The 26,945-nt window shown below is 40.3% G+C and overlaps 1 protein-coding gene across 1 annotated transcript in view; it reads left to right on the top strand.

Annotated features, from left to right (window-relative positions):
- The window catches only part of LOC143422556 (icarapin-like), a 54,571-nt gene extending 28,395 nt beyond the window's left edge, over positions 1-26,176 (top strand). The window contains exons 2-4 of the mRNA XM_076893305.1: positions 5,170-5,370; positions 23,709-23,824; positions 24,690-26,176. Of these exons, the coding sequence (XP_076749420.1) occupies positions 5,170-5,370; positions 23,709-23,824; positions 24,690-24,986 (614 nt within the window). The 3' untranslated portion in view covers positions 24,987-26,176. The remainder of the gene's footprint in view (positions 1-5,169; positions 5,371-23,708; positions 23,825-24,689) is intronic.
- The last annotated feature ends 769 nt before the right edge of the window (positions 26,177-26,945 follow it).

Below are 26,945 nucleotides of genomic sequence, written 5' to 3'. Positions count from 1 at the left end.
TCTTCTTGCAGTGAGAAATGTATTCGTTATACACGTGTTACAATTTTTATCGTATTTCGTTATAACGTCGTTACTTCTTTCTTCTCGTTCCTCCTCTGTATCTTTTTGTCGTGATTCAGAATCACTGAATCAACTTATCAATTTGAATTTAAACGTTGTACAAAAACTTCATGTTTAAATACGATACACATCTGTTTTTCTAATATACCATGATTTCTGTTTTATTTGTAGTCGAATCGGAACAAACGATCAATACGTTACATAAAGTAACGCAAGAATTGCATTTGATTGCAGTATTCAATTTCCACATTAATTTTTATTAGCATCCAATGGAACTCGATTGCATTGGCAAGATGTGGACGTTCGGATAGTAAAAGTAAGTGTGCTTTTACGGGTAGGAAAGGAAGTAATACTAAATTCGTCTTCCGCGTACCGTGGAAGTCCCCTCGGGAGTGGAATTCAATAAGGGGTAGTATCTTGTCGTCGTCTGTCAAAACATTTCACTCCCTGCCGGCAATCTCGACGATTTTTCGTCATCGCGTACCCGTGGCCGCGGATTTCCTCGAGCCACGATCGACCGCGCCCCCGTCCAGAACAGAGGGAGGGTTTTCCGAGGCAGGAATTAGATTGACTCGAATTGACTCTTACGTTTCTACGTGCGTCAATATGAATTGACGACAGACAAATTGGATAATCGCCAGAAGCGTTCGAGAAAAACCTCCAGCTGAGCCCGAAGATTCCTCGCAGCTTGCCATCTCCCTCTTCCTCTCACCCTCTCTTACCCTCTTCCACGTGCGTTACGTATATAGTCGCGCGAACGATAGAGATCTCTTCCGAAGAGCGAAATCTTGCCGGTCTTAACGCTTTCGAAGGATTAACGTGGTTGTTCCATTTGTTCGCGAGGAAATTAGGATAATAAAAGCTCGCCTTCGCTGAAGCGTCGGGAAACGAGGCGATTATTTTCAAGGGGAATCATTCCGCGCGCTTGAACCGATAGAAATTAACGGCGATTTTTTTCGAACGACAGAATAATTATTTAAACGTTACGATCATCTCTGAAATCGAAGCAAAGTCGGAGTAAAAGTAAATCAGCAACCCTCTGATGATGCAATGAGACGCGAGTCTTCTCTTAGAAATTTCAACGCGAAAATGCGAAAATAAAATACAGTTTGGAAACTCCATTATCATACATCTAAAATCTGGAAAAGTCTCCTGTAGCAGTTTGTTTGAAAAGCACCCGGAGGAGCAGAAGGAGCATAATATCCCGTGTACAAAAACAAAGACGATCCTGGAAACACCCTTAACGCCTCTCGATTTTCCCTTATAAAATTCTAATGAACATCCTGCCGACGGCTTTCGAATCTCGTACGCTCAATTTCTCCTGCTCATCCCTCTCCAAAGTAAAACGAAATCGGGTTAAAATATTCAACGAAACACGCAAACGCAGCGCACTAAAAGAGCTACGTAGTCCTATTAGAATTCAACGCACGGGTGGACGGATACCGAGCCAGGCATTTATTTTTCACTTTGTATTTCGCAGTTTGACGCGTGCGTTTAAATTGTAACGATGCACTCGCGATGAGTCTGTTATCGAAAAATCGCGATTGTCGAATGAACAAAAAAGAAAAAAAAGAAACGAAAGGAGTAAGCTAAGCGTTCTTAGACTCAACTTTATCCGCGACAAATACTCTTTCACGCGACACCCCCGTCTACGCGCGTCCTCAATTATTCATCGTCAGCTGGGATCCGTCGTAACTTCGCATTACCATTTTTCTGTATGAAAAAGCAACGCTGCTTTCGCATCCCATCCCGTATAAACATTGTAATCTGTAATGTCTGCGAAAAATTCGACGTTCCTCCTTTTGAGAGAGCCACCGTGCCGCTGGACCGTTTGATATACAAACGAGAGAGCAAGGGCTGTTAAAAAAGAAAAAAAAAACAGCCGATCGATCATTCCAAAACGATAGCCGCCGTTGAGACTTTACGTTCGGTACACGCAGCGCTTTGACACTTTGCAAATGAGACGTCACGTGGTCAGCGTTTCCTTTTTCTCGTCCTCCGTCCCCTTCTTTTTCTTCTGTTTTTTTTTCCCACCGCCCTTTCGTCCTTCTCGTTCCTTTTTTAATCCTTGCCGACGTGGCCTGCTTATCGATTACCGATCGAGATTGTCCCATGCGTGTCAAGCACCCCGCGCAGGAGTACGGAATCCTGCATTTCCTGCGTGACAGTGCGAGGCTGCCACCGGATTCAGTGGCGCGGCACTAAAAGGCCCCGGCGATAAATCACTTTGGCAAATTCCTTGTAAAACGCTAAGTGCCGCGTGACGTTTGAAAGGGTCCGCCAGAGGTGTGTAAAATAATTATTAGATATAGGCTCGCAGGCTGCTTCGTCCAGTTTTCAATCCGATTACGCGGAACTTTGAACTCGGTGGATTTATGTAATTAAAATTAATAGTGCTTTTAGAACAAGATTTTTTTTCTTTTATTTCATCTTTCATAGATGACCTCTGATGTGTACGATGGGCGTGTAAAGAAAATCCTTCGAATCCATAAAAAATTAGGAGTTTTCACAGTCGTAGAATATCTTGTTATTAATAACGTAGTATTTTCATAAATACAATTAAATGAGGCCTGTATTTTACTGTTCGGTATTTTAATCCCTTTTGGTCAGTACTTTACTGATCAGTATTTTAATACGAAGGGTCAGTAGCCTTAGAAAATATGCGAAGCCCTCACTGACAGCTAAACAAATACCAATTGGTCAAGATTATCTTTCCACTTGCAATGGAATTGGTTTAATACTATGTTATTTCTCCTTTATATCCAAACTGAACATTCAGTATTTTTATACTGACCACTTGGATAATAAAGTACTGACCAAAAGTTGATTTTAGTGCAGACCATTTTATTTGATGCCATTATATATAACATACAGAGATAATATATTATATTAATTTGACTAAACTAGAAGCACAGACAATTGAATGAAATTTTCTCGAAAAATTTACGATGGGTAATTTTTATACGCAATGCTATATCTTCAAACGACAAGTGAAAAAATGGTAACTGATTCCAGTATTTCGTTTCAATTAGAACTCAAACGATACCGGTAACACGGTGTACGAATAATATAAAGCGGTGTTATAAATGATTTTAAAAGCAGGGGATATATACAATGAACCAATCGGAATCCCCTGGATAATTTATTTTATAATTATATTTGGGAAAAAGCGGGTTAATCGTTGGTTATACCATGTACGATTTTAAAGCTTCTCTTTCACCCGGCAATTATCTACTTATCCAAGCCGTATCTTTTGAACCACTCGAGCATTTATTAATTGGTTTACACCTCCTTTATTTATGCAAGCGTAATACTAAAAATTACCAGATTGATTCGCCTGGTTATTATCTGCTGCGAAATGGGTTAAACAGAGATTGTACGGTTTCGAGGGGTAGCATAAGCTGGATCAAGCGAATTCTTTCTTCCCTGGCGAAGACGTTCCACAGATTCGAAGGTTAAATCTAATTGTAAGAAGATTTACTCGCGAATGGAGCACGCACTTTTTTCACTCTAACAGGATTCTTACTCTTCTTAACACGTTTCGCGTTGAACCGACTTTTGGACGCTTTGTAATTAATTTATAATTAAATAGTTTTGCCTCTGGCATATGCTTTACCATCTTTCACCACAGCATAGAGAGCATAATTATCAAGAGAAGGGTGTAGAGGAGTTAACATTACAAGTTTGCCTGCATTCTTCGTTCCACAATCAGAATTTCAAATGGCTCGAACGGAAAACTCAGCGTGGGGTGTATACGTGTTAATATACGCACGATATCCAGCCTTTTAACGACGTTATATTCATTTAGAACGATATTTGAGAGCCTCGCACCTGCAGCACCGTAACAATCCGTTTCGCAACATTTTAATACTCTGCATCCTTCTTCTTTTTCGTTATTCGGACGTATCGCGGGCCGAGTACTTTCATCTTGACATCAACACTACCTTAAAAATGCGTCGTCTGTGTATAATTGTGCAATACCCTCTGACTAGAGCCTCTTCATTAAAACTTTCTATGATGATGCCACGTTTTAATGGCGGGTGAAAAATCAACAACGAAAAGCGCCGCGTGCAATTATATAACGTAATGGCGCGTACATCTTGTGCGCGCGCAATTAAAATTCCTGTTTGAATCTTTCATATTTTTGAAAGTGGCGAACCAACAAGCTCGCGTTAGAAACTGTACTCCGTTGCTGGTGACGTTTACTGAATTCGTTTAAATTATCTGTCGATGGCTCTTTTCAACGGCCATTGAAATGCATTATCCTTCGGTCGATACTTTACGTAATTGTACAATTGAAAAGAGGGGACAAAGACTGTTATTGTTTCGCGTTGGACACACGTTTCTATGTTATCGAACGCTACGAAAATTCTCATAGGAACACTGGTTAGTTGACGATAAAATCGTGCATACTTTTGCAGATAGCTTCGTAAGAATATATTAACTTTTGACGAACAATTTTCCTTTTCCATTTATCAACACTTAGCCATCCGAATGAAGAAATCTCTCGATTTTGGTGTCGACACAAAAATTGCTCTTGTTACTTATAATCGTGCGAACTAATCTATACACGTTGTATCTCGTTTATTTCAAAAGTAAAGCAGTTTCTTACAAAGTAAGCTTGTGCTTACACCACAGATGCGTTAATAAAAAAAGCTATTCAGGACAGAAGAAGTAAATTTTACCTGTTTGTAAATATATAAGAATCCATTAACGCTTAGCCAACCGAATGGAGAGATATTCCCACTTTAGAGTCGTCACTAGGCTTACTTTCCTTTGTTAATATCAGTTTAAGATTGTTACTATCGTAATTCAATCTCGTTAGCACCAAACATAATTATTGTCCATTTAAATAATTTTTAGATGTTCTTTGCCGTTTTATTTTTCAAGTAATGGATACTAGTTCCCGTTCGTTGAGAAAAATTCACAATGGACAGCGTACAATTGCGTCCTTCGCAGCGGTTAACTTAGTGCTAAATTATTGAGAAAATACACTTGCGTTAATACTAAATTCGTATTACGAAAGAATTGCGCGACATCGATAGAAAACGGTTTACGTGAAAAGATATTCAGCGCACGATTTTCAACTAATTTTCTCATTTCCCACAGGCGCACGTGACAATGGCAATAACGAGGAGAAAGGTATGGACACGGTGCTTGTTCTGCCAAGCAACACGAGAGACCGCGTGATATCAAGAGCAGACGATTTTCTGGAGCCCGCGCTGGACGATAGCTTCGAGGATCCGGTGTGGAACCTCAGCAACTTGTTCAGATCGAGCATCATGGATAGATGGTACTCGGACTTACAAGGTAGGTGGACAAAAAACTGTTGTCGTACGTGCTGTACGACAGGACTTCGTCCATTCGTTAATCTTACTGCGCATACAGAGACTGATTGTTCTAAGCCTTCTAGAGTTAACGCGTATACCTATACATACCACCCTTTCCTCTAAACCAGTACATAGTAATTCTGATAAAAGCGAGGAGGCTGATTCGTTGAAATAAAAAAGATGTAGGATTATTTAAGGAACCTAATAATTGAAGACAATTACAAATTATTCAAAAATCGACAGGTGATTCTTTACTTAGATATTAATCCAAAGACGAACAAGGAACAATTGACACTCGTCGTTCTAAAACATTCCCACGAAAATAATTCATTCAGCAGATTTGTTCTTTTTCTCTCGCATCCCCGTATAAAAAACAATTTCTTTATCCTTTATTCACTTATACGCAAATAAATACCTTTTTGGGAAACCTACGTGTGTGAGGTTGAATAATGTTCGTTCGGAAATATGTAACAAATAATTTATTTTAACAAGAACAAATCAAAGATCGACGCTATGGGTGCTCGGTACGCAACTCCTGAGGGCTGCTTTCCCTCACATTTTGTCTGTTTTCCGCCCCCTCATTTCGGTGCCGAAAAGGAGGGGACACGTTCGCAGAAATCGTCCTTAACCCTTGAAGACTATGTTTAATGTCTCCAGTCTCTTCGCTTCGAGGGTTAAGCGTTCTCTTCCGCCCTGCGCCACGGGGTGCAAAGGCGACTACGGTGGTCGCCACACCTTATTCTGTAATAATCCAATGCCAATAATCACCCGCAGACGTAACGCGCTCCAAGACCCAGCGTATTCCAATCCGCCATTCATCCCCCGCTGTCAGTGGCGGCGATAAACGGCCATTAACGCAATAAAACAGCCTGAAAGTGGACTCGACCTCAGGTGGAGAGATTATCGGCGAGTCGATGATCGTGATGGGTCCGATTCATTCGCGGGCAGGATAACAACGGGATCGTCTAAATAGAGTTCGATAGCCGGGAGGGGTGAGAACGCGCGATCGGGATGACCGCACGTGTGCCGCTTAGGAGGCCGCAGGAACGATCACGGTCGAACAGGCGCAAACATAAAATTACACGGATTCGCGCGCTCGCCCCCGTGTCCCTGTTCCGCTTACATGCGGTCTGTCAAACGTAACTTCCGGTAGCCGGCCGCCGCCCTCGCCCGCGGTACAATACCCGATCGGCTCGCGCGCATCGGCCTCCCGATTGTCGTTTCCCGCGGTGATATACACGGATTTCGTTTGCGCGCGCCACGCGAAAGTATCGAACGTCCGTCCGCGGAATTTCTCCAATTTCCGAGCCAAGCTCGTTGCGAGAGCTCGCATGCAGAGCCGTGTGTCATCACCGGTTTGTCGATAATGGGAGCCGTGGAAAAAGTCGCGGGAAATCGGCTGATCGTTGGCCGAGGAGGCGGGTAATGATCGCTCGACGGTGACCAGCTGCGAATGTCTATTCATATATGATAGTCTCTGTGTCACTCTTCGCGTTCCATGTGTAGATACGACTCGTGTTTATGGTAGAATATGCTTGCATCGCGGGTGAAAGGTGATCGTACGTGTCTTCGTATGATTATCGTGGGTTGAGCGTTTTAGATTTGTATTATTTTTTTAGTTTTTCTTGTAAGGAGAGATTAGTGATATTTGTATTGCTTCTTGTGACCTATGGGATAATCTGTCTAGTCGATGATATGTTAACCCCTTGATTAGTGTTGGCGTCTGAAGGCGTTTCGAAGACTTGCGCTTGGAAAACTTGCGCTTAGAAACCTTGCGCTTGTGATAGACGCTTAAGAAACTTCCGCTTGTGATATTATAGGCATTTAGAAAACTTTCGCTTGAGAAGTTTGCACTTGTGATACTGCAGGCGCTTGGAAAACTTCCACTTGTAGTACTATAAGCGCCTAAAGGCGCTTAAAACAATTGCAATGCTGTAATGCAGAATATAAAGAAATGAATAACATGGTTTCGGTGTTTTGATTATTTAAATATACTTTCTCAGAAATGCGCGTCCAACGAAAAGTTTCACCGTTCACGGTGTACATCGCAAATGAGTTCCTACTGCAAAGTATGGCTGATGGCGTTTCAAAATCTGCCGTAGTCAAAGGGTTAGAAAGAAATAAAATGGACATTTTCTGGATTAAATTTTTTATTTTATTGGCCACGTCAATTTTTTATCGAGTTTTAAATATATACTTTCTAATATGTTAGTTCTTTTTTTCTTCGTTTGTTAACATTAAACCATTAGTCATTTGTACCCACTGTGCACGCGCAGTGAATATGGCGTAGCTTTCTTGCCATTCGTAAACCACCTATTGAAATATAGCAGATGTATAGCAAATGTACGTATTAATCTACATCGTCGGAAGGTCATTCCACGCTGATTACAATAGCACATTTTTCAATTGTTTGTACGTTTCCATTATCCGTTTCGTTTCGATAGACTGAACTTCCGGAATGCGCATTATTTTGCTTATTGTGTAAAATGCCGAGTGAAGAATGATCATTTCATATCCACGAGCGTGCGCGTACAAAACGTTAATTATTTGTTTCTTTTTCATATTTAGAAAAAACAACAATGATAAAATGGCACTCTTTTCAAATATTAAATATTTCTGACACACCTGCAGTTGTCATATATTTTACCAGAATAAATATTGCAGATTGTCATATTCGCTTCGGTAATTTCTATCTGCTTACAATCGACGCAAATTGAGAACCTCTACTCGAGCATAGCGCAGGAGTTCCAAAGTCATTTCTGTGTTAAGCGTTGAAATTATCCTTGAACATGGAATAATATAGGAGTTTCGAAGTTACTCTACTCGTTATAAAATATTGCGAAAGTTACTATCCAACATACATGGTGTAATGATTTCACAGTTAATTTTTTTCTTAAATACCACTGCAACTCGCAACAGTGCAACAGTGCATTAGGAGTACTTTGCCCTCTCGAATTAAATTATCTTCAATGTATCCTAAACTATAAAATTTACAAGGAAATGAAGTGAAGACCAAAGGGTGACCTGAAAAATAAACTGACCGTTAATTAGAAAATAGATATCCACAGAGCTACCAAGAAACACCAGAATGGTCGAAGACGTCCCGCGAAATCCGACTCAAAGTTAACCAATTGACGCGAACGGCGTAGTTATAAAACATGGCCGCGTGAAATCGATGTAATTATAAAATTATATCGCCGATAAAGAAGACAGCAATTCAGGCTATACTAATGAAAGCAATTAGCAGAAATTACCGCCCTAATTAGCTGCTCGTGATTACTGCGGTATCGCGGGAACTGCGGATGCTTTCGTTCCTTTCCTTCCGCGGTCCTTTCATTTTCCTTCGCCCATTTTTTCCACTCGCCCCTACGTCTCTACCACCTCCCCCTCTGTACACCCTCCTCCAGCCTCCGTTTCCGACTGCGTAACGGAAAATTGATTTTATAGTCTTCGAGACGGGCGTCTGCAATTTGTTGCCAGCGCCATGCGCTTCTGCTCACGTTTCCGGGGCAATTTCATGAATATATCTGCATACCGTTAGAAACGAGTTTCGAAAAGAAAAAGGACGAGCCGGAAACGAGGCGGAGGGTTGCGACGGGACACGGTGGGTCGAGGGCGCGGGTCGAGACGGGAGCGACGAGCTGGGGAAGAAATCAAGGAACAAACGAAGAAGAATCGCGGAGGAGCCCGGCCGCGATGGGAAAAGATTGATGACATTATCGCGTGGAATTCGCAATGAAGCGGCGTTTAAGCGGACTCGACATTCTCGAAAACATGCACGCCCTCCGCGTCTGTGCATGCTCACCCATGAGAATGGCGGATATATCTATGGCTGTACGAATGCGGTCTCATGGTCTGCGGGATGAGCAAAAGTTCGGGGCGGGGGGCCTTCGTATCTTTCGAACGAGAAGCATGTACGTTGTTGGTGGTTGGAGGAGAAAATTATGGGGACGAGTGGGTCCTATTTAAGCAATGATATAAAACTAAACCAGAAGCGAATGATGAAACAAAAGTTCATAGAATATCAAGTGTTTTCATGCATTTTGGCAAGGTGGAACAAATTTCTCGATGCAAACATCGTGGGAGATTTAAAAACTCGGAAATGGATCGAGTAAACCAACGCACGAAAACAACCGTGGGGTGAAAGCTGTGTAAATAACTAAAAAGAAGTGAAAAATGGTTGATAAAGCACCTTTTTTTATGAAAGACTATCGATATCCCGCGAATTCCGGCACGTCGGCCGTTTTTCTCAAGAAATGAAATTTTCCTCCGTTTCCGTAAATACTTCGCCAAGAATTAACTGCGACAAAATTAAAAGCGTGTTTCTCTTTGCGCTCCCCCCAGCTGTACAGGAGGAAACACTCTCCGTGCCGAACCGAGACACGAATTTTTGCGATTATATCCATCGTTGATACTGTGAGAATTGAAAAGTTAATTTTATTTTTAGTGGAAACACCGTTGCTCTTTTTGAACTAAACTAAACTCACGCTTCCTGATTTTCATGCATTTCCTTGTTTTCTCAGGTACTCACACACACGCACATGCACATTCTTATGCATAAAGTTTAGAATACTCTCAAACATTTGCAACTATTCAAGAATATTCGAAATGACATCTTCACAAATATAAACGTCCACATCTCGTTCAGTTTTAACACTCACCCCTTCGTTTCTCGCACCCTACGTTACCAATGGCCGTAAAACACCGTACGAAATGACAGTAAAGAGATTAAAGTAGTCCACGTTACGCGAACGCAATCTGTTCAATTGTAAACCATTCCCCGCTGAATGACAAGGTGGTAAAAAAGAATTTTTTCACGAGCTGGTGAGCACTTTCGTGATTTCGTTCGCAGAGTTCAACGGGGAGATTAATCTGTTGACATATGCGTAACAGCTGATACCAAATTACACCCTTTTATGTACCGAAGGCTGCATTTAATTGCAGATTGAATTTCGTATCGATCTGTTTTCTTATATATCTCCACTTTGGATTAAGATTGAAGGTTTCGAACATCTGCGACCGGTTTTAATTCTAATTTCAATTTCTAAGTGAAGGAAATTTTTATCAAAGTAAATGGTAATATTTGTATCATCTTTCGAGTAAATTATTTGACAAATTCAGCGATTTTTTACGGATAGCTATGCACTACTCGTGTTTGGTATCCATTACATGTTCGAACTCTCGAATTGAAATAATATGCAGCTGCAAACATGTTTAAAAATAAATTTCGCAATCCTTATTTCCGTTTTAATGATATAATCTGGATTATGTACATATAAATTTAAATTATTACAATATTTAATAAGCAGCTTTATAAAATCGAAGATGACTGCAAGTGTGTTATCTGAGTAAGACGAATCCAATAGAATCCATTTTTATAACATAGCAACAGACCTAAGTATTCAAACCGCTTTAAGGATAAGAAAAACATAAAGAAAACATACAGAAATCGCCATAGTTAAACAGAAACTGCATTAGCCTAATTTAAAAGAACTAAAATGAATCCAACTTTAATTCATTAGTATTTAATTGCATTTATTAAAGATGCTCCGATTAAGAAATATGCAGCCAACAAATTAAACGTGGGTTAACGCTCGTAAATCTTAGTTACGAAATTGAGGAATCTTCTGATGCGTTGGTTACTGATGATGAACAGGAAGAATGTTGGTCAACGTTGTGAAACTATTAAGAAGCGTCTCTAAGTTCCTTAGTGAATGACTAATAGCCCTCTCGCGATGAATCATAACGTTTGTTGAATAACTTTTCTTAAGCAATTATTGCAACAGTCTTTTATTCCAACTGATTTTCATAAATTAAAGCAATTATCTTATTTTACTTTACCACATTGAAGACCCATAGATATTTCCAATGAAATCGTGCGATGCAAATCATGTATGCGATCATTAAATAAACACGTGGACATCATTGAAGAACCCCGTTATCTCGGTACAAACAGAATTTCTCGATCCTTTGATTGTCTGTGTGAAAAGCAATCAAACGAATCGAGCCTTTAAACACGGCCATTTTTTTTGTCACCGGAACGGGATTACAATTTAAATATATTTTCTTATCACAAATTCACCACTCCGGCGGAGCGTCGCCACTTTTAAAAGTCAAATCGACCTCAATAAAAATGTAGATTTAAAATTGAACAAAATGGTCTCGACCGATCCTATTGTATATTTAATGCCGCGGGAACTTTTGAACGGGTGGCTCGATGAATCTCTCGCTTCCCCGTTCAGCTGTAGCGATCGTATGATTTGTTAAACGCGTCTTAATCTTCATCATTTAAACATCCTTTTATACACGCGTCGACCAGGGGAGAGGAAACGGCGTTCGCCATTTCGGGTGGAAATTAAGCGAAACGCCCGGGGACAATAAGCGAAATTTATCCGCGAGAAACGGCACGCCGCGTGCCTGTGCATTTAAAACCGATTATATTTTCATACCGCTTGACGTTGAAACCGAGAATTGAAAAGCAACATCAGAGCCGGATGCTTCGAACGGTTGTCTACGGTAATAAAATGCAGGAAGGGATGGTAAGCGTTCGCGACAGCCCTCGCGATTGTTCCGCGGATAGTCAATTGTTATTTAATTGCCATTGTACGGCTGGTTTATTTAATTCATATCGAATAACCGCGATTGTAAGCAACATTGATTCGAATTCGAATTTAAAGGTGAAAAACAACGCGTAGAAAATAAAATTCACATTTATTACTACTAAAATTCTGAAAATATCGTACCTTTTAGCATTTGGTAACGCGGTATGTTTAATAACGTGTCAATCCATATATTTAACATTCGACAACGGGACGGGAATCTAATTACAGTATAACATGTAATATCGCGAAAAGTGCTTTCAAACTAAATAAATAAAATTCAATTTTGGGCGTGTTCGCAACGAACCCGTCGCGTGCTCGATAAAATGATCTCAAAAAGAAGAAAGAGAACAATCGAGATGCATTCCAGTGTTATCCGTGCTTAAACGCGGTCGAGTAATCGCTGCCCGATAACAAACCACAAAATAGAGCAACGCTTCGACTTGGTTTCCTCTTGGGCGATAGAGAGGCAAACAAAAAAGGGAAAAGAAAAAACAGAAAGAAGCGAACAATCACGGTCCGTGGAAACGGCGCGATCTCGATGCAAAGCAGAAGGCTACCGTGGCAATAACGAGATCGCCGAGTAAAAACCGACGATTATCCGTATCCTGCCGCGGTTGCGTAACCGTTGCAAAACGCGAGAGACGCGGATGGCTCTCAGAGGTCGACCCCTTGTTACGCCAACGCGGAGGCGCATCGTGTGCAAACTGTTCGGCTACAGAGACCGGCCAAAACGAAAGGTGTTATTCTACGGAGCGAAACGAGACGATGGTTAAGAATTACGAAACGATAGGAAGGCTCGAGGCTTCGTTCTCGAGGGGGAACGGGTTTGGCTAATGTGGACGCCTGCACGTGATCGCGTTGGGATTTCTTTGCGCGCGAGATTACTAGGTATTGGGGTGAAATAGCTGGACGAGGAGTTCGAGGGCTGTAACGATGGAATTGGATAGTAATTATATACATATATATATGATACTAGTTATTGCCATAATTCGCAGAGTGCGTGTGGAATCGTATCCTTCTATACAGTTTCGTTTATCTCCGCCGTGGTCTTCGGTGGCTTCACATTTCCGCCATGACCCAGTTGCGTTCTTCTTCCTTTAAGAAACTTTCGAATCTCTCGCGATCCGTTATTAGACAAATCTATATGTCGATCTTTCATTTCTCCTGACATTAAGAAAAGATGAGATCGAGCAAATTTCGAAGAGAGTAATAGGATGTATCGTGTTAGTCGTACACGCAGAGAAACAAGTTTGGCAAGTTTGATCTTATCGTCTTATAAATCCACCAGTTAACGCACTCGCGTTTGCGCGCGATATTTAAATATTGAAAGAGTCCGGTTAGAAGAGTTTCGTTATTCTCGAGTCTCCTCTCGCATCGTTCTAAGCAATCGGCAACCAAGCACCCTGTACTGCAAATACGAACTTAACTTGTCCAGCCGACCACTTTCACCAACGAGAGGCCATTTTCGACGCGTTTGTCTATCCCGATACAAAAGGGACGCGGGCGACGGTACAAAGCAAACGAAAGATGAAAAAGGAATGGACGAGAGGGGAATAATTGCGCGGATCGATCGTGTAATTTATTGGACAGGAGGAAAGAGGTCGAGAGACAAAGAGAGATAGAGAGAGAGAGAGAAAGAGAGAGGCGAACGGGCAGCAATTTTCAGTAATCGCCGATTGCACGACTCGATGAGTCGTTATTCAGATCCACGTTAACGTATCCGCTGCCAGCCAGAGTGGAAGAAAGGGTCTTCAGGATTAAAAGTTGCAGAGGAGCGCAGGGTAGCGGAGTCGTTGTTAAAGAGGGGAGAAAATTTACGCCTGAAAAGAGAAGCCGGGCGATGAAAGGAGAAACGAGAGGGCTCGAGGGTGGCACGGGGCTGTTTTCTGAAAAGGAAGAGAGGCGAAAGAGAAAGAGAAAGAGGGAGAGAGAGAGAGAGAGAGAGAGAGAGATTGTTGCGTTCATGTGGCAGAGCGGGGTCGAGAAAATGCTTTTGGTAAATATTGTTTTATTTCCGAGTTCCAGAGGCGAAGAATGGAGTAGAAAATGAAGGTGCATGCTGGTAATTCGTCTGGAGGTACTATTTGGGAAATGGCGAGTAAAGGGAGAGAAAGGGAGAAAGTGTTTACGTTGTTAATTGATCGAATAATCGCGCTTGACTACTTTAATTATTTCGAGTGGAATGTTTTTGTGCACGCGATCTTCGATGTCGTGGCAGAGGCAGAGGGACGAGACTCGATCCGACAATATTTTGTTTCCTCGAAGAAATTGATTTTTCGCTTATGTCTCGTCGAATAAAATGAACAATCATCCGTTTCAATCGAAACGCAAAATTATAGAATTAAAGAGGGAGATGTAATGAATAAAAGATTCGTTTGAGCCACCGTCAAAAGGAAATTAGGTCAAAGAAATGAACTGTAATCGCAGTTCTTAACATTTTCAATCAGAAATCCTAAGGGTGCCACATATAGGACATAAATCGTGGGGCGTAATTTATTCTATAGAATACTGCTACAAATCTGAAAACAGTCTTTAAGAAACAACTCTTAAGTCACGAATCGGTATCCAGTATCCATAAAAATTCAACGAATCACATTTCGAACGAAAAAAACTATCTGAAACCAAAAATTCACGAGAAGTTTATGGTATATGAGGAAATAGAGAAAAGAGAATACAGGAAGATAATAATAAAATCAGGGTGAAAATATTTAAGAGAGAATGTTGGTGTTTATGTCAATTTTCGATCCGATTATTGACGAGCATTATAGAAACTGGTGGGAAAAGCTTCGAACCCCGCGTCAGCTTTGATAAATCCAGTTTATCGAGCCTCACTTATGATCGCCTGCGCGCGTGATATTTGACGAGCGAATTCAACTGCGTAATGTCGGGTTGACAGGTATGGTTACATGGAAATGTCAGGGATTTTATTCGCGGCAATGAAGCGTTTTGTCGGCTGATGTAACAGGGGCCGCGAGATTCGACTGATCGAACAAGAAAATCTGGAATCGGAAACTGTCGTCGCCATTCGGGTGATTCGGTGCCTTCGAAACGCCATTTTCGGACGTGTTCATCGAGCGGACCCATCCGTTTCGATTAACCAAACTGGGTGCTATCAATCGATCCCGCAGCGGGGACCATTTCACGCTGAAATCATGCAACATTCATTACCGTGACTGTCCTGCGCTTTTTTCGTTTTTTTTTTTTTTAAATTCCCACGCGTTCGAGCAAACATAAATTTCAATAATTGGAGAGCCAAAAAGGGTGCGACGTAAAAGAGAGGGGACAAATTTTTTTTTTATTTACCCTTTCAATCCCCGCATTTTCTAGGTTTTCAACTATTCAATCGTTTAGATTTATGTTTCTATTTGCTTGTGGTGAATTTTGATGGACAGAACGATCCTTTACAGTTTCATTCGATCTCGTTAATTAAAAAATTTACCTCGTTGATGAAGAGGCGCGTTGTTGCGATTCATATTCTCGTTAAATCCGTGAAAATTGTAAACGCTAGAAGTTTCGAGCGTTCAAATGGCGGCAGAGGACTTCGCTTTTGGAGCTTACAGCCCTTGAATACTCTTTCCTCGTTTTTTCGTTCAATTGGCATCATTGTGCCAATGCACCCTAGCCCTTTCACTTACTCACCGCGACTACCGTTGCACCCACCCTTCCCATTTACTTCGTTCTTAACGCTTTTCGCGTTTTTGTTTCCTCCTTCTTACAAACATTTGGTAAGTAGTCTTTCTCGGCGTAAAACAACGGGGAGCCGCCATTAGAATTTCCTTTTCAGCGCGCTTTCGCAACTTTTACTCTATTTCAAGCTGATTGTTCGTTCAACGGCACGTTTCAATTGTAAGTTGGAGTAATTCAAGTTTTGCCAAATCGTTTACTCGTAATTTACAAGCTTTCGATGTTGAAATATCAAGTGCGATAAGTCAGAATGCAATTTGAGATAGCGAAGCGAATGAAATGAATAAATAACCGTATTTTAATTTATATATATATATAAAATGCTTTTATTAAAACTTGTAAATGGTATTTCGTAATAGTTAGGACGCGCTGTTGTGACGCGAGATCGCGCAATATTTAAAACGCCTTTAATAATCCGCAGTAACACGTAACGCGATGGTAAATTTCTCGTCTCACTTTCAACTATCTCGCATTCCAATCGATTAAAAAGTGAGGAACAAAAGCCACGCGCAAAAGGTACAAAAGTATCCGAGGAACTAAGCGCATGGTTTTATCTCGAACTGGAGCGTAAACGTCGAGAGCAGAATGGTACACCATTTCGGTCCACTTATCTCGGTTTTCCAAAACCTTGACACCAGCTAGCCCGAAAATTTTTCGAGTCGCTGGCTCGAGCCTGGCTTATCAGCAAAAATCGTGTAAAATAACTTCGACAACGCGATAGTTTCGTATCACGAACGAACGAAGGAAGAAGCAGATTTTTCACGGACGAAAACGGCCATTTTTGCCCTGTAAAATCTGGCTCGGGGCAGCGTGTACCTTCTTACACGCATTGCGGTTACCTCTTTTTAAACGTTCGTATCGACAAGGATTCCGAAAGCTGTGTCAAGGTCTCGCTTTACCGGTTTTTGGACACGGCTCAGTTGTTCTTACATAATTCAACGTAATTCCCGCGGCGGCCAAGGTGAAATTATTAAGCTATTCGTGGGTTCGTCGTTGGAAACCAGAACAGAAAGGGTAATTAGCTGATCGAATAATAGATTGGCTTACTTTTTTTTATCATGTTAATTCAAGGTGTTGCGTTAATAGTTAGTCCAGCGGGGTGACCGCCAGTTATTTACATATGGTAAATGTGTAGGTAACCATCTGTGATCCGTACTTGTTATTAATTTCTCGTGGCAGGCAGATATTAAGCGTAATGAATGGTGATACGTGATCTATCGTGTTATTAAAAATGTAATTAAAACCTTGATAAGGTGAAAAACTGCCAACGGGAGCGCATTTAAAATTGAATCTCGTTCGAGATGGTATAGTGCTGGTACGACACACTTTAAATCAGCACCCGCCTACATTTTTGTTTAATTAGAATGTTCGATACTCCGTGTAATAAGTTGGTAATTATGAGTTAATCTATAGACTAATTTTCGCGTACAGTCAAACGGTTATACATCTAATATTTATTTGCCGCATTAATTAAATGGTAGGCTTTCTCTTTACTCGGATTCCCCATTTACATTCGAATATCTGTAATCTTAATTCCAGTTCCCTTTTTTACGCAAACATTTTTATCCTTCCACTCTGTTTGCGGCCCATTTAAATCGTAATCGCGCAACTCGTAACACATTACCACCTTCGCATACTTTCGCTTAAGAGAGCCCTCATAAAGTGAATAATTAATGTTCGTGTTGGCTTAACATTCTCGAACGCTCGTGTCATCGTCCAGAATTAACCAACGAATTTAACAAGTGCTCGACGAAACAAATGTCTCCAAACACCGTTCACAAAACAATTAAGAATCGTCTCCATCCATACTAAAATACATTTACACTTCACGATGAAATCGATTTCTCCCCAAGGTACGTTTATCCTAAAATCGTCGTTACACAGGTGATCACTCGCGGATGCATCGTTCGCGCAACATTTACGGGCTCCTGTACAAGCACGTTTTACCCACATTCCCCACTCGTCTTGTCTTCGTAATTAACTGCAAACACAGCACGGTTTCTTATGCGCGTTACGCGCAATTTCTCGATGTCGTAGCTCGCGATACGGTCCTATCGACGGGTCCTAAACGTTCCTCTGGCGACACAGGAACGCTCGAATCGGCGGGGGGTTGTTCCCGTCTAACCGCGATAAAACGTTATTTCCCTCGCGGCTGTCCGTAGGAACGGAAAAGTGAAATCGCGGTCACCGGCTGGGCCGTGGAGCAACGCGAAATCGATTATCGAGGGAATTACCATAATATCGTTGACGCTGAATCGGCCCTCGTTAAGGCGTCGATAAATTTGCGTTCGAGAAAAATCATTCGCGAATCGTCCAAAGTACCAATGATGTTTTATCAGAGTCCATTTGGATTTCTTCGAGGTTCGCGTTTTCGAGCCGAGCGCGAGTATCCTGGCAAACCGTTCGCTTGAAAATGAGGATATTAATAATGTTAATGCCGTGAGGATCGCGCGAGTTGAATTTTTGTATTTCTTTCTCTATGATTTTAAGTTCATTTCTTGATAAGATTCGAATGAATTAAGAATTTTTATTTTGTAAAGTAGCAACAAACAAAGGCCATTAATAAACAGATACATATTATTAGCAGTTTTTTTCCAGCATTGCAGCTGCACAGCATCCAATAACATGGATGTGCTAATATCCAGTTATTTTAAAATATAAATATTTAAAATAAAAAATAGGTTATAGTATACCACCTTTATGTTTATTTATTAACACTTTGGGACACGGTGGGATTTAAAAATGTCCCACCTTTTTGATGCACATCTATGGGACCATTTTTCTTGGATCCTGTGCAACATGAATCTATTTTATTTTCTGAAATTCTGTGCCTCAAATTATTATTGTTTGTTAAAGATTAAGTTTTATTTCAAAAGTTTAAGGCGCTACTTCGCTTGTCTTCGACTAAGAACACGAAACAAACATAAATATTACAAGTAACGTGTACGAAGAAAAGTTTAATTCGATTATAATCCGACGTGGCATTTTCAATCGCAATAATAACCTCGATGAGCAATGTAATAATGTATGAAAAAGATATCTTTGCGTTCAGCTGTGGAAACATTGGAACGGTATCTCTTTTATTCCGTACAGAGAAACTCGGTCCACCAATGTTAGAAACGTCACAATACGGGAGAAGAAATTGTATCTCTATCTTTGATACTTTTAACGAAATTAACTCGTGCACGAGCCATTAGTAAATGGGGCGGCAGATAATTGTATCCAATCTCTGGCTGGAAAATAATTACGAGCAATTATGAAGCGTCTTTGTGTCTTTTGGCAACGGGCAACCGCGATATATATTTGCGACGTGCCCACTGTACGCCCAGTGCCGTCTCGGTTTCGATAAATCGATGGGAAAGAAATAAACGAAGACACGGCGAGTTTCTTTTCATGATCACAGATTCGTTAAAAATAAATTCCTCGAAATTTTCTGTACGCAACTGACAATAAGAGAGCGCGTCACGGAATAAAATAGCGTAATACAGTTACGCCTGCTGATCGAGATTCCGCGTGGCAATAATAAGTCGTTGCAGTCCATTTTGTTCTCCATTGTAAACGTAATAATATATGCGGAATTTATCGACGCGGTTATCTTCGCGTATCCTCGCGGATTCGTGCCCTCGATTCGAGAATAAATTATTGTTACATTGTTCAGATAAAAATGGTTAACTGAAACGACGTTCCAATTACTCTGGAAAAATCAGTCGTGCCATTTAAGAAGCTACTGGTACCGATAGCTCGAGATATTAAATTATCCGAAAGTGCAATCGCACGTTCGAAAGTACGATTCCGCATAACGCTTCGCATTCGCGATACTCTTCTTCAGTACACAAAATTTCAGTTGGCGATTTGAAAAAATGCTTAATAAAAATATTAATTTAATCAATGATTAAAAATGATTCTTAAATTTATTGTACCTCGTGGCACGACAATAGATATGGCGTATACAGATGGTACAAATCCACGTATTAAAATAATGAGAAAAGTTTTGTGTACAGGTTTGCCCGATAACCTTTTGTCTTTTGAGGAACAAGCGATTTTCGAATGCTCATTGTGTGCGTCTGTGGAGCTGCGAAGCAACTCGCGGTGAACATTTCGCTAGACCTGCTGCGTACCCATTGAATTCTGTATCGATACTTGGTTTCGTGTTTTGCTCGATATTTAATTCCGATTACAATACAAATTCTATGCACCATAAAACAGATGTAGATATTACGATTACGATTCGTGCGAAGGAAATAATCATGAAACGAGGCACGCAGTTGGAACGAGCGTAGGGTGAAGTGGCTCTCGCGAGTTCTGGACAGAATGCACATGTTCTCGTAGGCCTAGCTGGTTCTGTATGGCCGCGATATCACAGTACATCGTGTTCCACGATTTAGAGGTAGCCTTTGCCGAATTTCAACCATCCAGAGTTAATCTTTATTGCGTTCTAGCAGTCCTTAATAACCTCTACCCGGTTGCACGAGCCCTGGATGATTTGCGATGCCTGACCACCGAGCATAGTGTGGCTCGTGCCATACAATACGAACTCGAGGCTTGTCTTTATTGTGCCTCGTACGTTCTGTTTGCCCTGCATTGCGTACCGCGAGCCCATGATCGCCAAGTTATGGCAGCACGCTGACGTCTACGAGTCCGGAATCGTGCTCGACCAGTTACAAAGGAACCGGTGCCTAAATGTATTCCGTTTTGAGCCAGTCTCTTTGCTCGATGCGCTCTTCGAATTGAAATAAATAAAATTTCACGTCCCCCCTCGTGAGTTTCATCGCGAAGATTTACGTTTCGCTTCTTACTTTTGTCAACTATTCCCGTGGGACGATTTCTTCGGCAGACATCGCAGTTGCAATTATTACGAATCCTTGGGGATCTTCGAATGAGGTAAATTGTTTAACTCCACTCAAGAATGCTGTTCTTAAATAGCCAGTGTCCACACAAAGTTTCATAAACTTCCCTTATTGACGTTACGTCCCCCTTAAAGTTGATGTCGTAAGTTTCGCTGGTTTGAGTTAAGTATAAAGAAACTACAAGCTCGAAATTTGATTAAGATTGTACAAATTGAATCCTCGATGTAGGTATCTTCGTGCAATCAATCGCGACAAGTATGAATTACGTGAAACTGTGATCGCGATTGTAAAAATTCATTTAGAAGGAAGAATCTCAGGTATCGAAGCAGAAATAACCTGAGAGGTCAAAAACCTTGCAAGAACTCTGCATTCTGAGCAGAGTCTAATTGCCCTAAGCGGTCGAAGTTTAAATATACCACTCTATCTTCAAAATCTACTTCCATCGGATAACTATCCCAGTTACACGAATACTGACGATCGATAGCGCCTACGTAAGAAAATTCTGACTAAAACTCCCGCAACCAATATCGTACGTCACTTTTCAAAAGTTTCAAATCACTTATTGCTCTACCCCGATATAAAATTCTGTTCCAATTTCCTTATCGACCCCGAATTCATTACTACCCCCAAGTTTTACGTGCTACACGGAACTCTGCTGTAACACGGTTAATTCGTGCTAGGTTGCGTCGAAATCTTGTTAAGCAGGACCCGGAGATGCGTGCGATGGAAGGATTTGCGGTTTATGGGATCCATCTTGTCGCTAATAACCGCCATTTTTAAATTTACTCAAATTCATGACGTACAGTAACGCGTAATATGAAAACCACTGCAACGTAACCGTTTCTAACAATAATGTGCTATAAGATACGAAGCTAGAGCATCCTTGAATTGAGTATGAAAAAATCACGTAGCTCATAAAGTTATTAAGTCGTTATTCACCGACTGATGGAGTGGCTAGCCGAGCAATCTTCGACGACGGTCTATAGAAGTAATTACAGCTTCTATTTTCGTGCCTGTCACCCAGTCGGTATCCCAGTCTTACGTCCTCAAGACAGGAGGCATACGTGCAGGGGCCGTAAGGCTTTTTCAACATCGTTTCCCATTACCATCGTCAACCTCTTCTTGGCTTGTGCTAACACCACGACTTCGATTGCAGTCTTCTTCTGCAGCACAGCTCATCGTGGACGAAACAAACGGTACTAAGCTGTATTACTATTGACGGCGGACGTCTCATTTCTGCATGACCAATCATGCCTTTGCTCGGCTAAACAAACTTTCGAACGGTAAATTTTCTTTTATTGGTTCTGCGAGGAACAGTCCTCGTCGTACTGGTTGAGAATGGAGAGAATGGTACATAAGTAACACAGTATGTGGAGAAGAATGGTATATAAAAAGGATGTTTGTCGAGGAAAAGGAAAATTTATTGGAGTACCAGACAGATGTAGTTGTAAAGGTGTTTTATAGTTGTGGTAATGCGATGTGTTTGATTATTATCGAGGTTGTGCGCTATCTAGAGTAAACTCTCGATGACTGGTCGCGTGCAGTTATTTAAGTGCAGAAGAAGAAGGCCAGTTTGTTTCATTGTAATTGGTAATGTTATTTAGCAATTTGTTTTGGAGTGAAGCAAAAATGGTGGCGCAAACGAATGTTGTGCTTGTTATTAAAACTGTTGTTTAAATACGTTGCTTAACTAATTATTACTGTTCTCGTGCCAAAGGACAGTGCTTCCGCGTTTGCCATTTTTCGAGGAAACAAAGCCGATGAAAAAATGGTGTTTCGAAGTGAAAATATAATAGAAGTATCGGATAGTAAAATTTATATGGAACTTTGATGCCATTGTTGAAACGAATTACTTTAATAATTCCGGATTTCCCGAAGTGATATATAGATGAAATAGATATTCGGCTTTCCCCGCATTTTCTATATTTTCCTTCTTTTTTTTTTAATAACTCTTTTATAAAGTGGCTTTTTTTATAGTTTTATCTCCGTATAATGTTTCCCACTCAATGTTTGTTCGATAAATACCGTAGTTGCAATTAATCCTGAACTGTGATGTCTGGTGGATGAAATGCATTTATAAATTGATTCTCAATTTTTGGATTCGTCAACAACGGGGTCAAGTTCAATTCTACGGTCGTTCGTTTCGAACAGATAATATTTCATTCGATGCAATATTTCGAAATGTTTGTTATCGTAAGATTGGTACACGTATATATACCGAAACCTTGAACAGCTGAAAAAGTATTTAAATCAAGCCTTGAACCATTTAAATGCATGCAACTTTTTAATTTCAACATTTATGACTTGTGCCCTTTTACGTTTTATAATAATTAGAAAATAGTAATAATAGTATAGTATTGATCAGTATTCATACGCTATGACTCGATATAACGATGAACGATTCGATAGAACCTCTTAAAATCTCGACTGGAACTCCAAACATTCAGCTGACAAAGAAAAAAATACTGCTATATGAAACCAAATACAACTTTTAAGCCTCGAAACTATTGAAAGCTCGCATTTCTATCATAAACTCAATTCACCAAGCAAACGATGAAACTTTTTAAACTGCTTCCCAACAAAATATATATTACCGGCTAAAAGTTTATAATCGCTCGCCTAACTATACCAGTGCACAATTTTATTATTAATCTCCGTATCGATTCGAAATTAATACCATTGAAATCTAAATTCCATGACAATGCTAGGTAAATTTTTGCTCGATGCTAGGTGTAACATTAATTTCACGTTCAACAACGATCAAAATATTTTAAAAATTGGCAAATTTATTTATCTAAAAAACGAATCAAAATTATGCTTCTGCTATCTTAATAAAATTCAGAGGATCGATAAGGAGATCATCTATAATTCAACGATCGAATATGCGTTAACTGAAAATGGTAAATCGTTCCTTTTCCTAGTTGCGTCTTCTTCGAACAGATGTACCTATTATTTCCAACCTCATCAGTTTTCTCTCTATGTACACCAAAGCACCTGTCTATTACAATCGAGTGAAGTTTCTATCAATATTTCCGACGTGGAGCATTGACAGTATCAAAATTCCATATCCGTTGCATTTCCTCCCCTGGTGGCTCTTCCTTGCCTTCTTCCTGGTTCGCGTTCTCTCAGAAGGTACGCAAAGCGACAGCCGTACTGTTTCTAACCGCTGTTCGACCTGTTTCCAGCCAACATGAGAAGGCTGAGGGACCACTTGGCTGGCATCTTTTCGCGTATCCCAGAAGAAGGCACCGTCAACTGGAGCAAGATACCTGAAGGCGCGAACACAACCTCGACCACCAAGGTGAGTCACAGCCAGACATATTGTTACGGTCACTTCCGGCTACCTCGTCCGGTTAATCAATTTGTTCACCTCCACGAGGTTTCTTACTTATCTGATACAAGGATTCTGTTCTTCTCCTGCTCGTTGTGATTTCTCGGTAGGCGATATCTCCGTATCGCCTTCTTTTTCTTGCGTTTCTTTAATCGCAACGTTTCTAATATTTTATTTTGCATTCGATTCAAAGATTCAGATGATTTGCATTCAAGTTCGTGTATAGTTTATTTATTGAGAACGAGATTATTTTATACAGTTGCGTTTAGTTTAATTTAGCAAATCTCTCCTTTTTTTTTTTAGTACGAAGGAATTTTAGTTCACGCATAATTATAGATGACTCGGTGCGATCGTTTCGTCTCTTGTCAGTTGTGAAATATGAAATAATGAAACGCGATATTTCAGCGGCTGCATTAACTCGAATGTAACTGATGACGCTGCTTAAGAGTTACGGCTAAAACATAAGTAACGCGTACGATCGACCCTGTCTGAATGCTTGCCATGCATTGCCGTAATTTACGTAATGAATTGCGCAACGTAATCTACACATCAATGCTGATCAAGTTGCTACATTTCCGGGGATGAGCTAATCACTGTGCCACTTAAGCTGATTTGCAGCCTTCATTTTTCACTCTTGCATACATTTACGCGTTGCCTTTTTAAAGTAACTTAAGATCCTTATCAGATATATATATGTATACATTATCAAAGATTTGTATACACTATACAAAAGTATATCCATGAGATAGAAATTACTATTCCACTGCTACAATTGGAATAATAACTCAACGATAAAACGATACGCGTGATTGCAATAATTCTCATGGTTTTTCAGATTATCGATGGACACGTGGTGACAATCAACGAGACAAGATACACCGACAGTAACGACGAATTCGGCTCAGCGTTCATTCTGCGTGTGATCGACGTCAGACCCTTGAACGATACTATCCTGCAGACGGAAAGCGATGCTGGCTCCGATGTGACCACCTTACCTCCGGGTGTCACCACCAGAAGAACCTCTGGTACCGCCAACAACGAAGGTCGCACCACTCCTGCAAGAAGCGTGGAGACCGTGGAGGACTTCGAGAACGAGATACCGAAGAACCAAGTGGACACTCTGACTGCTTGAAGCAGCTCAGAGGCAGTCTAAAAGAAGCGCGTCGTCACGTTGATTGAATCCGAAAGACAGTTCCATATACGAATGAACTTTTCGCGGCAATTTTGGTCACTCTGCAAGCAACCATCTTGACACACACGCTTAATTCGATTTTAAGTACAGAAATTAGGCCTGTATCTTCTCACTTTGCGTTTCTTCTAACCAAAAATTAGACTGAAACTAATCGAGCAACTTAATAGTCCTCTGTGGTATTTTGTAACACAGGTTATTAGAAAATTTTATACGAAGTTCTTGAAACGAGAAGCGTGAAAATTTCCGTCCGTGGTACTCTTTCGGATTCAACTCTAATGGCATTCGTGTACGAGAAACTATGTATACTATCCGCGAGGCAACAAAGTATCGATTATAGTAGAAATATAGAAATGATGTATGTATCTCCATATATATGTTACATGTTCTATAGTTACGCCCGTTATTACATATTTAAGAGTCGTCTATAACGAAGATGGTCGTTGTAACGTTCAGAAGTATACAATACCTTCAACGTGATCGAGCGTATAAACTACATTATAATCTAAGCTTCGTATGTGGCAATCCTATAGGGTATCAGCAATAGAGAGACCATATCGCAGGTTGTATACTATATATATATATATATATATATGATAATCAACAGTAAGAAATCTCAGAAGGGAAACGGAGAACACACCCTTTACGTCCATCATTCGAAACGGAGAGGCACTATTAAAGATAGCGACCCCTGTTTCTTCCTGATGTTCTCTTTCCTCCTCTTTGATCCCCAAAGTCTCCTTTTAGTAAGAATACATGTAGCATACAATAGAAATTTTGTATTTACTTCGCCTGTAACGGTCTACCATGTTTTACTTATGCTAATACAAATCGAGAATCGAAGAAAAGCGTTTGAAAAGGTGCACGTGTAAGTATGACGATATTAAGCGATCGGATACGCGCGATTCAACGTCGAACAATTTTAAAGTTCAGAGTGGTTGTTCCTTATTTTATTTTTTTTTTATTTCTATTCAGCTTTCCACCTAAACAGGGATCAAAATGCGTTATTATAGCGTCTATTTTTATACGAGATCGAGAACGGTGCAGCTTGAAACGTAACGAGTCGTTTCATATAAAAATGATTTACTAATGGAAGAAAATATTAGCATAATAAATAAATATTGTTGGCGTAACGTTATCTCTTATTCAATTTATCCTATGATGTTAAGTATTTAAAGTGAGGAAACATTTTTAATGTCGTATACAAGCGAAATGGATTTGCATACGATATTGTCCTACTAGATTAAGGATATTGAAATATTAACTCGAGTGGCAGTAGTTGATAGAACTCAGAAGGAATTATATAGTGCACGTAGGTAGAAAAGGGAAGTTTTATTGTTTCTAGTTAAACAGCAGAACGAACTAATTGTCCCTAGACAGCATGTATCAAGGATACAGCTCGAATTTTGGTAAAAACTGAATTCTACGTATATGTGACCATGAAGGTGTATAGAAACGTGCAGAATTACGTCTGCACGTATTATGTCTGTTGATACTCATTTTAGTGATATTTTGTTTTAACTATTGCGAAACTTGGTGACAAACATAAATAAACAGACATAATTTTCCAATAATATAATACAGAAATTCGAACGCAGAATGATTGAGTTCTTGAAAACAGCTTTACAGTTTTTGCTTAACATACGTTATATAACATCGAAAGGACAGAACGATAATCTGTAATAATTTCACGTTAGACATATTGCATTTCAGTTTTATTTAAATCCGATGTCCACTACAATGGCACCCATAGGATATAGAATGCAGCACTCTTTCAATAGAATTTTGTATAACTGACTTACATTTATATACTCGTTAGAATACTTCATACAGTAAATAATAACAAACAATGAAGATATAGCAGAACTTTGAAGGATGAATGGAATTAGGGAATCTCTTCAT

Source organism: Xylocopa sonorina, chromosome 3 (assembly GCF_050948175.1).
Source record: "Xylocopa sonorina isolate GNS202 chromosome 3, iyXylSono1_principal, whole genome shotgun sequence".
NCBI classification, from domain to species: Eukaryota; Metazoa; Arthropoda; class Insecta; order Hymenoptera; family Apidae; genus Xylocopa; species Xylocopa sonorina.
The sequence above is the reverse complement of the archived record's forward strand: the minus strand, read 5'-3'. Positions and strand labels throughout refer to the sequence as shown.